Source organism: Littorina saxatilis, linkage group LG9 (genome assembly GCF_037325665.1).
Source record: "Littorina saxatilis isolate snail1 linkage group LG9, US_GU_Lsax_2.0, whole genome shotgun sequence".
NCBI lineage: Eukaryota > Metazoa > Mollusca > Gastropoda > Littorinimorpha > Littorinidae > Littorina > Littorina saxatilis.
In genome coordinates this window covers 15,357,993-15,370,492 of record NC_090253.1, presented here as the reverse complement: position 1 = coordinate 15,370,492, position 12,500 = coordinate 15,357,993, and the positions used below count along the sequence as shown (strand labels likewise).

Below are 12,500 nucleotides of genomic sequence, written 5' to 3'. Positions count from 1 at the left end.
GTCATTAATGCGTTCAACATCTATTTCTTGGGCTCTTTTCAGGGGCAACTCTAGGCTGACATCATATTCAATCAAAAACTGCTTCAGGTCGTTTAAAAATAGTGAGAAAAGAATCGGTGATAAATTTTCGCCCTGAAGAAGCCCGATGTTTGAGGTGAACGTCTCGGAGAATACACTGTTCACCTTCACGCACAATTTTGCCATGTCCTTAATTACATTCAATACCTTACCATTAATATTCCGTTGCATCAGCTTCTGCCACAGGAGATTGCGTTGCACAGAATCAAAAGCTTTACGCAGATCAATGAAAGCACAATATAACTTTTTCTTTTGTTGTAAAAATATATCAATAAGACAATGTAGTGCAAAAATGTGGTCTACAGTAGAGTGGCCTTTTCGGAAACCAGCTTGTTCGTTGCCGATCACAGAATTGTCATCCAGAAATGCATGCAATCTTTTATTTATCACACTTGTAAAAAGTTTTCCAAAACAACTTAGTACACTGATTCCTCTATAATTATCAGGGTCGGCTGTTGAGCCTTTACCTTTAAAGATTGGGCTTATATACCCCACTGTCCAAGCTTTAGGCATTTTCCCAGTATGCAATATCAAGTTAAATACACATGTTACAATAGTTAATAGTTTTGGTGAGGAATATTTCAAAAACTCGTTTATAATACCATCGTATCCGCAAGCTTTGTTATTCTTTAAATTGTTTACACATATCATCACCTCCTCCTTTGTAATATCAACATTCAATTGTTCATTCATAAGGTCTGTGTCATCAAGCACATCATCTTGCACATCAATCAAGTCGTGCTCAGATACATTACTAAGTTTTTCAAAATGTTTTACAAATACTTCACGGGATATATCACGCATCGCTTGTTTCTTCTGCTGGTCACATCCACTTATCAATTTCCAATAACTGCTGGGGTCAGAAGACTTCATTGTTCGAATTTTCTTATGTAGTTGCTTTAAATAACTATTATAACTTTTACTCAGTGTTCCCTTATAATCCTTGAATGCTTGGGCCTTATCTTGTATGATCTCTCTGTTATTTGGTTGGGCTTTAAATTTTCTCTTTATTTTTCTATATTTCCTTCTTGTCTGTTTACATTCGTTATCAAACCAAATGTTCTTAACTCCACTATGTGCATCGTTACTGCTACATGTATTTATTTTTTTCTTCTGCTTATTCTTTCTAAGCATGTTCAATTTATTGGCAGCTTCGGATAGAATTCCTTCTATTTGTTTCATTACATTATCGATCTGGTCCTGAGTTACATCCTCTACGCTACCAATGAGGGAAACTAATATCCCTTCCACTGATAATACTTTATTATCATCAATTTTATCTACAAAATTCTGATTTGCTCCTACTTTCCATATTGGTTTCAACACACTGCTAGTGTTATAATTGCTTTCAGTTTCAAACCCGGGAACATGCCCCTTAATGGTTATACCGTGAGGGCGTTAAACATTACTTATCATCGGTCCTGTGGACACATTTTTCTAGGAACCATATTCCGCCAGACTTTGAAACAGACAGACGCTTCATCCTTTCACAACGGGCTTGTCATACAGGACGGCAAGGCTATGACGGCAAGGCTATGACGGCATAGTGCAGTCAAACCTGTCTATAACGACCAGCAAAGGGACCGACTGCATGGTTGCTATATATAGACAGGTGGTCGCTATGGAATGGTGGATTATATAGGGAAAAAACCCTTAGAGGTAGGATCCTTTTTCCTTTTGATGGTCGTTAAGGACACAGGAGGTCGTTGTCGACAGGTCTTCGCTAGAGCAGGTTCGACTCAACATAGCGCCAAAAGTGACTAATTTGGTTTAAACAAGGTTTTATTCAGTTAAACACGGTGCAGTAGTAAAACGACTAATTTGACTGTGGCAATTGTACGTAATTATCGCTGACAGTCACATAATTAAAGCCGGTAATTACCAATACCACTCAGTGGTATCAGCGTTTTTACATTTAGTCAAGTTTTGACTAAATGTTTTAACATAGAGGGGGGAATCGAGACGAGGGTCGTGGTGTATGTGTGTGTGTGTGTGTGTGTGTGTGTGTGTGTGTGTGTGTGTGTGTGTGTGTGTGTGTGTGTGTCTGTCTGTCTGTGTGTGTGTGTAGAGCGATTCAGACTAAACTACTGGGCCGATCTTTATGAAATTTGAAATGAGAGTTCCTGGGTATGATATCCCCGGACACTTTTTTCATTCTTTCGATAAATACATTTGATGACGTCATATCCGGCTTTTTGTAAAAATTGAGGCGGAACTGTCACACCCTCATTTTTCAATTAAATTGATTGAAATTTTGGCAAAACAATCTTCGACGAAGGCCGGGGTTTGGTATTTCATTTCAGCTTGGTGGATTAAAAACTAATGAGTGAGTTTGGTCATTAAAAATCGGAAACTTGTAATTAAAATTATAAAAACAAGCTCTGAAAATTAAAAATATAAAAATTATGATCAAAATTAAATTTTCGAAATCGTTTTAAAAACTATTTCATCTTATTCCTTGTCGGTTCCTGATTCCAAAAACATATAGATATGATATGTTTGGATTAAAAACACGCTCAGAAAGTTAAAACGAAGAGAGGTACAGTAAAGCGTGCTGTGAAGCACAGCGCAATCGCTACCGCGCCAAACAGGCTCGTCACTTTCACTGCCTTTTGCACTAGCGGCGGACTACGTTCAGTTTCATTCTGTGAGTTCCACAGCTTGACTAAATGTAGTAATTTCGCCTTACGCGACTTGTTTTTACATTTAGTCAAGTTTTGACTAAATGTTTTAACGTAGAGGGGGGAATCGAGACGAGGGTCGTGGTGTATGTGCGTGTGTGTGTGTGTGTCTGTCTGTCTGTGTGTGTGTGTGTAGAGCGATTCAGACTAAACTACTGGACCGATCTTTATGAAATTTGACATGAGAGTTCCTGGGTATGAAATCCCCGAACGTTTTTTTCATTTTTGTTTTTATAAATGTCTTTGATGACGTCATATCCGGCTTTTCGTGAAAGTTGAGGCGGCACTGTCACGCCCTCATTTTTCAACCAAATTGGTTGAAATTTTGGTCGGGTAATGTTCGACAAAGCCCGGACTTCGGTATTGCATTTCAGCGTGGTGGCTTAAAAATTAATTAATGACTTTGGTCATTAAAAATCTGAAAATTGTAAAAAAAATATGTTTTTTATAAAACGATCCAAATTTACGTTTATCTTATTCTCCATCATTTGCTGATTCCAAAAACATATAAATATGTTATATTCGGATTAAAAACAATCTCTGAAAATTAAATATATAAAAATTATTATCAAAATTAAATTTTCCAAATCAATTTAAAAACACTTTCATCTTATTCCTTGTCGGTTCCTGATTCCAAAAACATATAGATATGATATGTTTGGATTAAAAACACGCTCAGAAAGTTAAAACGAAGAGAGGTACAGAAAAGCGTGCTATCCTTCCCAGCGCAACTACTACCCCGCTCTTCTTGTCAATTTCACTGCCTATGCCGTGAGCGGTGGACTGACGATGCTACGAGTATACGGTCTTGCTGAAAAATGGCATTGCGTTCAGTTTCATTCTGTGAGTTCGACAGCTACTTGACTAAATGTTGTATTTTCGCCTTACGCGACTTGTTAATTACTCTGAACGCTCACTATGCTGTCAGTAATAAAATTATGTAAAAGCGAGACCGATCATAGGCACCAACACGTTTTGTCCAATTTCTTCTCATGCGTTAATTATATTTAGTCAAGTTTTGACTAAATATTTTAACGTAGAGGGGGGAATCGAGACGAGGGTCGTGGTGTATGTGTGTGTGTGTGTGTGTGTGTGTGTGTGTGTGTGTGTGTGTGTCTGTGTGTGTGTGTAGAGCGATTCAGACTAAACTACTGGACCGATCTTTATGAAATTTGACATGAGAGTTCCTGGGTATGAAATCCCCGAACGTTTTTTTCATTTTTTTGATAAATGTCTTTGATGACGTCATATCCGGCTTTTCGTGAAAGTTGAGGCGGCACTGTCACGCCCTCATTTTTAAACCAAATTGGTTCAAATTTTGGTCAAGTAATCTTCGACAAAGCCCGGACTTCGGTATTGCATTTAAGCTTGGTGGCTTAACAATTAATTGATGACTTTGGTCATTAAAAATCTGAAAATTGTAACAAAAAAAAATAAATTATAAAACGATCCAAATTTACGTTTATCTTATTCTCCATCATTTGCTGATTCCAAAAACATATAAATATGTTATATTTGGATTAAAAACAAGCTCTGAAAATTAAATATATAAAAATTATTATCAAAATTAAATTGTCCAAATCAATTTAAAAACACTTTCATCTTATTCCTTGTCGGTTCCTGATTCCAAAAACATATAGATATGATATGTTTGGATTAAAAACACGCTCAGAAAGTTAAAACAAAGAGAGGTACAGAAAAGCGTGCTATCCTTCTTAGCGCAACTACTACCCCGCTCTTCTTGTCAATTTCACTGCCTTTGCCATGAGCGGTGGCCTGACGATGCTACGAGTAAAATGGCATTGCGTTCAGTTTCATTCTGTGAGTTCGACAGCTACTTGACTAAATATTGTATTTTCGCCTTACGCGACTTGTTTCTCCTTATCACTGTGTACATAGATAAAAATCCTCTCATGAATGTCATACATAAAGTACGATGAGTACCCATTCTTCGAGGAATACAAAACCAGTGGGCACAGCACCTCGAGTAGATTAACAATCAAACATACAGGGTGAACCCCCGCCCCCCCCCCCTTCCCCCGAAAATGCAACCTAAAAAAATGCTGATAACTTCTACATCCTTCTGTTGACAGAATTACTTCATACTTGGTGTACATTAACTTCAGCTTATGCATGGTCAACATGTACACACAAGCAAACAAGCATCGTCGATACGTACACCGACCGCTGCAGGCAGAGCGTGTCTGGCTCCTCGAGAAAATGAACAGGCAGACAGACAGACAGACAGACAGTGTGAAAATGGATTTGTACATAGTTCAGTCTAAAAAGTGTTTGACAAATGTGTACAGATTGGCTTGCCATACTTTTGGGTTTGCATGGCTTGACTGCGTGGTGGAAGTGTCACCTGTTGAAATGGGGTGATCTGATTTTGCAAACTATATTGTCATTGGTTGCCTGGTTTTAGGATTGACCAATGAGAGAGGAGATTGTTAAAAGGGAGGTAGCCATATTGGATGGATTTAAATAGAACAGTGCTGATATTTCACGGGAGGCAGACGTGTTTGCTCGTGTCTCCACGTTTTCAGACTGTTGCTCAAGTGACATTGAGGTCGAATGTTATACGACTCATGTTTTGGATGAATCATGTGTGATTCAATGCTGTGAATATACTGGTATTTATTGAATTGTATTTTGTTCAGTAATGTTGACCTGTGAAATGACTGTGAGAATAATGTTGTGAATTGGATGGAGGAGTGTGAGCTGTTGTCAGCCATTTTGGAAAGGAATGTTGTATGTTCTTTCGGAATGTAGTAATTTGTAAATGAGCTGTTGTAATACTGTTACAGCATAAGCTGGTTGACGGATGAATATTGAGTAAGAGTGGAATTATTATTTTGTGGAGAAGTTTATCTAAGAATTGAGTGGTTGAGACTTACGGTAGCATAAACCTTTTACACAGCACCCCAGTGGGAGAGAGGATGCCCTCGGCTGCGGGGAAGATAGAAGAAGACTGGCATCCCCTCCTTGGCGCCACGGATCGTTTGATTGTGGGCGCAAGGTTGTAACGCAGCGCAGGAATTCTGGGACCCGGTGGAACCCCACCCCATATCACCATGAGCGTTATTGTCATTGGCGTGATATTGGATCCAGCAATGAACCCGCTGAATTGTGAGTAGTCACTGTATTGTGAATTACCACTGGAGAATACGTAACATGTGAAATGTGCGTAACGAGATCCTGTGATTAACAGGAAACATGATTAACAGAAGGATTGTGTGAAACAAGTGACGACGTCATCGAGAACCGGTTATTCTTCCACGTGCTACATAAGCTATTATCATTACTATTATAGTGAATGCAAGAGATTGTTGATTGTATGAGAGATATCATATTTGTATGTTTGTTGTGATGTTTTGAATACAGGTACGAGGGCAAAGGGCAGTAATCGTGTTTCAGTCTTTGTGCCTAGTTTGAGTGTTGTGTTTGTGTGAGATGAAGTGAGTTAGTAAACAGAGTAGAACACGCATTTTTCTGATAGAGAAATAAATAGACACAGACACTTTCACGTAAATACCCTCCGTAACAGACAGACAGACAGACAGACAGACAGACAGACAGACAGACAGACAGACAGACAGACAGACAGACAGACAGACAGACAGACAGACAAACTAACAAACAAACAGAACGCTTCTCACTCGTCAGCAGTGCCTTTGAAGACCAGGTTAGGCACAGTGCCTATGAGCGTGGAAATGCCACCAATGTTACAGGAATAAGCGATGCACAGGGAGATTCCGCAGCTCAAGCGTTTGAACTCACGCGCCATGTACTCGTCTGTTGTGTCTATAGTCGGCGTCAGCGGACTGTTTACAATCAAAGAAAAACAATAATGCTAATGCGACTCACGTTCGATAAACGCAACATGAATTAGGAACAATGTGATGTTTAATACATATACCCACGCACGCACTCACACACGAATGCACGCTCCCACGCACGCACGCATACTTACACACACACACACACACACACACACACACACACACACACACACACACACACACTCACACACACACACACACACACACACAATCACACACAATCACACAGAAACAGACAACCCCCCCCACACACACACACAAACGCACAAGGCGAGATAATTTAAGTCATCATACTCACAGAGATGCGTGGTCATCAATAATATAGAATGGAACACCAATTGAGCGTGAATCAGTCATGAAACTCCTTTCTCTACGTCCATCGCCAATGCTACTGTTAATGGAAGTTGCTACCAATTTGCTTGGGTCCAATAACACCTGTTCCACAGCATGCTCAAGATTAACAGGTAAGTGAAATGATAGTGTCCAAAGATCAAAGGTTGCCCTACTCGATCAAGAACAATTATCATTAAAAACATGTTCCCCAGAGGACTGTGTCCATTCTTAAACGTGCTTCCTATTAGTGCAAACTAACACACACAAAAACCAACAAAGAATTATGAAAACAAACAAACGCAATACAAAACAAGTCGCGTAAGGCGAAATGACTACATTTAGTCAAGCTGTGGAACTCACAGAATGAAACTGAACGTAGTCCGCCGCTAGTGCAAAAGGCAGTGAAAGTGACGAGCCTGTTTGGCGCAGCAGCGGTTGCGCTGTGCTTCATAGCACGCTTTGCGGTTGTACCTCTCTTCGTTTTAACTTTCTGAGCGTGTTTTTAATTCAAACATATCATATCTATATGTTTTTTGAATCGGGAACCGACAAGGAATGCGCCGAAATGGCTGCAATTACTGGCCGTATAAAATTTCATCTCACACGGCATCACTGCAGAGCGCCTAGAACTGTACCCACGGAATAATTATGCGCGATATAAGCCTCATTGATTGATTGATTGAAGGAATAAGATGAAATAGTTTTTAAATCGATTTCGGAAATTTAATTTTGATCATAATTTTTATATTTTTAATTTTCAGAGATTGTTTTTAATCCAAATATAACATATGTATATGTTTTTGGAATCAGAAAATGACGAAGAATAAGATGAAATTATTTTTGGATCGTTTAATAAAAAAATAATTTTAATTACAAGTTTCCGATTTTTAATGACCAAACTCACTCATTAGTTTTTAAGCCACCAAGCTGAAATGCAATACCAAACCCCGGCCTTCGTCGAAGATTGCCTTGCCAAAATTTCAATCAATTTAATTGAAAAATGAGGGTGTGACAGTGCCACCTCAACTTTTACAAAAAGCCGGATATGACGTCATCAACGGTATTTATCGAAAATATGAAAAAACTGTCCGGGGATATCATACCCAGGAACACTCATGTCAAATTTCATAAAGATCGGCCCAGTAGTTTAGTCTGAATCGCTCTACACACACACAGACACACACAGACACACACACACACACACACACACACACACACACACACACACATACACCACGACCCTCGTCTCGATTCCCCCCTCTATGTTAAAACATTTAGTCAAAACTTGACTAAAAGTAAAAACCCCACCTCTGACAACCTAAAGGAGTTTAGATTTTTAAGGTTAAAAAAACCCTGATAGATGTAGATATTTTTGTACCCGAACTTGATCACACACACACACACACACACACTCACACACACACACACACACACACTCTCTCTCACACACACACACACACACACACACTCACACACACAAACACACACACACACACACACACACACACACACACACACACACACACACACACATAATTTTAAACTGCTCATGTGCTGTTGCCCAACACAAAAAGTACATTGTTATTTTCTCAACAGAGACCGAAACTAAACACTTGCAAATGTGGTTCATCTTATTGTTGAAGCAAGAAAGACAGTTTTGCCGCAATCACGATAGCATTACATAAAAGTGCATCTTTGAAGCTGAGGCTAAACTGGTGAATACTTGTAATTCAGCATTGCTCAGGAACATTTATCGGACATTTGACAGGCTGAAATTCTCTTTGAAACTTGACAAGATGGTAAACTGAAATAAATAAATGGAACGCAAACACGGAATAATGGTACCCACAATGCATTTTTTTCACTTGCCTGAATGCAGTCGCGTGGTTCTCTCACAGTTGGACTTTGCAGGCTTTCATTTGGCTTGTTAGAACTTTCACTTGGCCTTTTAAAACGTTCATTCGGCTTCTTGAAACTACCTGCAGTAGGCTTACTGTCCTCGCTATCTGTTGAGCACAAAGATACAAAAATAAAATTAGATATCCAAACTAGGAAAAATCATTTGTCAGCAACGCAGATACCTTAACTAATGTCATTAATAATCTAAGTTGGTAATCATTGTCACAAACAAAGATGGCAAACCCTACAGAAATCATTTGTCACCAACAAACCTATCTTGACTTGGCAAATCTGAACGACGACAGCGTTGGCGATGGGGATCATCATGGACGCTGCGGCAGTGTTGGAGATCCACATCGACATGAACCACGTGGGTAGCATCAGGCCTAGCATCACACTGTAACACACACACACACACACACACACACACACACACACACACACACACACACACACACACACACACACACACACACCATTATACAAATTACACGAATGTAACGTGTAAAACGTCTTTTTTTAAATTTGACAAGCTTGACACAAGTTTTTGTCTTATATGAAGATCATCAAAACCAAGCAGTGTGTGAAATTTGGAGGCTCTAGCTTGAAGATTAAAAACAAATTCAACGTTAATTTTCTTTGTCCAGAAAAGATGTCAAATAATAAAACCCAAATTTATATCTACTTCAGGAAGCTGACTGCCCGAATCCTTGGCTCTGATATAGCTCAGTTGGTAGCGCGCTGGATTTGTATTCAGTTGGCCGCTGTCAGCGTGAGTTCGATCCCAGGTTCGGCGGAAATTTATTTCACAGAGTCAACTTTGTGTGCAGACTCTCTTCGGTGTCCGAACCTCCCCCCGTGTACACTACATTGGGTGTGCACGTTAAAGATCCCACGATTGACAAAAGGGTCTTTCCTGGCAAAATTGCTTAGGCACAGTTAATAATTATCTACCTATACCCGTGTGACTTGGAATAATAGGCCGTAAAAGGTAAATATGCGCCGAAATGGCTGCAATCTACTGGCCGTATAAAATTTCATCTCACACGGCATCACTGCAGAGCGCCTAGAACTGTACCCACGGAATATGCGCGATATAAGACTCATTGATTGATTGATTGAATATTTGGTAAAACGACTTGGCGAAGCCTTAGCGCGAAGTCGACTTTGAGCTCAATGCAGGACAGCTTTAAGAATACGACTCTCCTGATTTATCAGATGAGTCAAAAGTTATTGTTTCTCACAATTTGGGATCGGTACCAACAATTCGCAGCACACCAATAGCCATTCTTCTGTGGAGATTCCACTCTTCAACAGCCACAGCCAGCATCAGTCCGCCTAGAAACAGCATGCTCGTGTCCTGAAACACAGTAACAGTCCTCCTAGAACAGCATTGTCGTGTCCTGAAACACAGCATCAGTCCTCCTAGAAACAGCATTGTCGTGTCCTGAAACACAGCAACAGTCCTCCTAGAAACAGCATTGTCGTGTCCTGAAACACAGCATCAGTCCTCCTAGAAACAGCATTGTCGTGTCCTGAAACACAGCAACAGTCCTCCTAGAAACAGCATTGTCGTGTCCTGAAACACAGCATCAGTCCTCCTAGAAACAGCATTGTCGTGTCCTGAAACACAGCATCAGTCCTCCTAGAAACAGCATTGTCGTGTCCTGAAACACAGCAACAGTCCTCCTAGAAACAGCATTGTCGTGTCCTGAAACACAGCATCAGTCCTCCTAGAAACAGCATTGTCGTGTCCTGAAACACAGCATCAGTCCTCCTAGAAACAGCATTGTCGTGTCCTGAAACACAGCAACAGTCCTCCTAGAAACAGCATTGTCATGTCCTGAAACACAGCATCAGTCCTCCTAGAAACAGCATTGTCGTGTCCTGAAACACAGCATCAGTCCTCCTAGAAACAGCATGCTCGTGTCCTGAAACAAGGCAACAGTTACACTACACGTACCAACGTGGTACCAGTCCTCCTAGAAACAGCATGCCCGTGTCCTGAAACAAGGCAACAGTTACACTACACGTACCATAGTGGTACCAGTCCTCCTAGAAACAGCATGCTCGTGTCCTGAAACACAGCAACAGTTACACTACACGTACCATGGTGGTACCAGTCCTCCTAGAAACAGCATGCTCGTGTCCTGAAACACAGCAACAGTTACACTACACGTACCATAGTGGTACCAGTCCTCCTAGAAACAGCATGCTCGTGTCCTGAAACACGGCAACAGTTACACTACACGTACCATGGTGGTACCAGTCCTCCTAGAAACAGCATGCTCGTGTCCTGAAACACAGCAACAGTTACACTACACGTACCAAAGTGGTACCAGTCCTCCTAGAAACAGCATGCTCGTGTCCTGAAACACAGCAACAGTTACACTACACGTACCATGGTGGTACCAGTCCGCCTAGAAACAGCATGCTCGTGTCCTGAAACACAGCAACAGTTACACTACACGTACCATAGTGGTACCAGTCCTCCTAGAAACAGCATGCTCGTGTCCTGAAACACAGCAACAGTTACACTACACGTACCATAGTGGTACCAGTCCTCCTAGAAACAGCATGCTCGTGTCCTGAAACACGGCAACAGTTACACTACACGTACCATAGTGGTACCAGTCCTCCTAGAAACAGCATGCTCGTGTCCTGAAACACAACAACAGTTACACTACACATACCAAAGTGGTACCAGTCCTCCTAGAAACAGCATGCTCGTGTCCTGAAACACGGCAACAGTTACACTACACGTACCATAGTGGTACCAGTCCTCCTAGAAACAGCATGCTCGTGTCCTGAAACAAGGCAACAGTTACACTACACGTACCATAGTGGTACCAGTCCTCCTAGAAACAGCATGCTCGTGTCCTGAAACACAGCAACAGTTACACTACACGTACCATGGTGGTACCAGTCCTCCTAGAAACAGCATGCTCGTGTCCTGAAACACAACAACAGTTACACTACACGTACCATGGTGGTACCAGTCCTCCTAGAAACAGCATGCTCGTGTCCTGAAACACAACAACAGTTACACTACACGTACCATAGTGGTACCAGTCCTCCTAGAAACAGCATGCTCGTGTCCTGAAACACAGTAACAGTTACACTACACGTACCATAGTGGTACCAGTCCTCCTAGAAACAGCATGCTCGTGTCCTGAAACACAACAACAGTTACACTACACGTACCATAGTGGTACCAGTCCTCCTAGAAACAGCATGCTCGTGTCCTGAAACACAGCAACAGTTACACTACACGTACCATAGTGGTACCAGTCCGCCTAGAAACAGCATGCTCGTGTCCTGAAACAAGGCAACAGTTACACTACACGTACCATAGTGGTACCAGTCCTCCTAGAAACAGCATGCTCGTGTCCTGAAACACGGCAACAGTTACACTACACGTACCATAGTGGTACCAGTCCTCCTAGAAACAGCATGCTCGTGTCCTGAAACACAGCAACAGTTACACTACACGTACCATAGTGGTACCAGTCCTCCTAGAAACAGCATGCTCGTGTCCTGAAACACAACAACAGTTACACTACACGTACCATAGTGGTACCAGTCCTCCTAGAAACAGCATGCTCGTGTCCTGAAACACGGCAACAGTTACACTACACGTACCATAGTGGTACCAGTCCTCCTAGAA

At 41.2% G+C, this 12,500-nt stretch overlaps 1 protein-coding gene and 2 long non-coding RNA genes across 3 annotated transcripts in view; 1 reads left to right on the top strand and 2 right to left on the bottom strand.

Moving 5' to 3' along the window:
- The window catches only part of LOC138975384 (solute carrier family 13 member 2-like), a 20,923-nt gene extending 10,745 nt beyond the window's left edge, over window positions 1–10,178 (bottom strand). The window contains exons 1-5 of the mRNA XM_070348050.1: window positions 10,078–10,178; window positions 9,106–9,230; window positions 8,804–8,940; window positions 6,900–7,036; window positions 6,419–6,583 (exon numbers count right to left, since the gene is read on the bottom strand). Coding sequence (XP_070204151.1) covers window positions 6,419–6,583; window positions 6,900–7,036; window positions 8,804–8,940; window positions 9,106–9,230; window positions 10,078–10,163 — 650 coding nt within the window. The 5' untranslated portion in view covers window positions 10,164–10,178. The remainder of the gene's footprint in view (window positions 1–6,418; window positions 6,584–6,899; window positions 7,037–8,803; window positions 8,941–9,105; window positions 9,231–10,077) is intronic.
- LOC138975387 (uncharacterized) lies at window positions 5,083–6,161 on the top strand. Its single transcript, XR_011458636.1, has 2 exons — window positions 5,083–5,392; window positions 5,680–6,161. It is a non-coding gene; the product is annotated as an uncharacterized lncRNA (long non-coding RNA).
- Window positions 10,179–10,684: 506 nt separating the features above from the next.
- LOC138975386 (uncharacterized) overlaps window positions 10,685–12,500 on the bottom strand; it is a 3,346-nt gene continuing 1,530 nt past the window's right edge. The window contains exon 3 of the long non-coding RNA XR_011458635.1: window positions 10,685–10,720. This is a non-coding gene — a long non-coding RNA (uncharacterized lncRNA). The remainder of the gene's footprint in view (window positions 10,721–12,500) is intronic.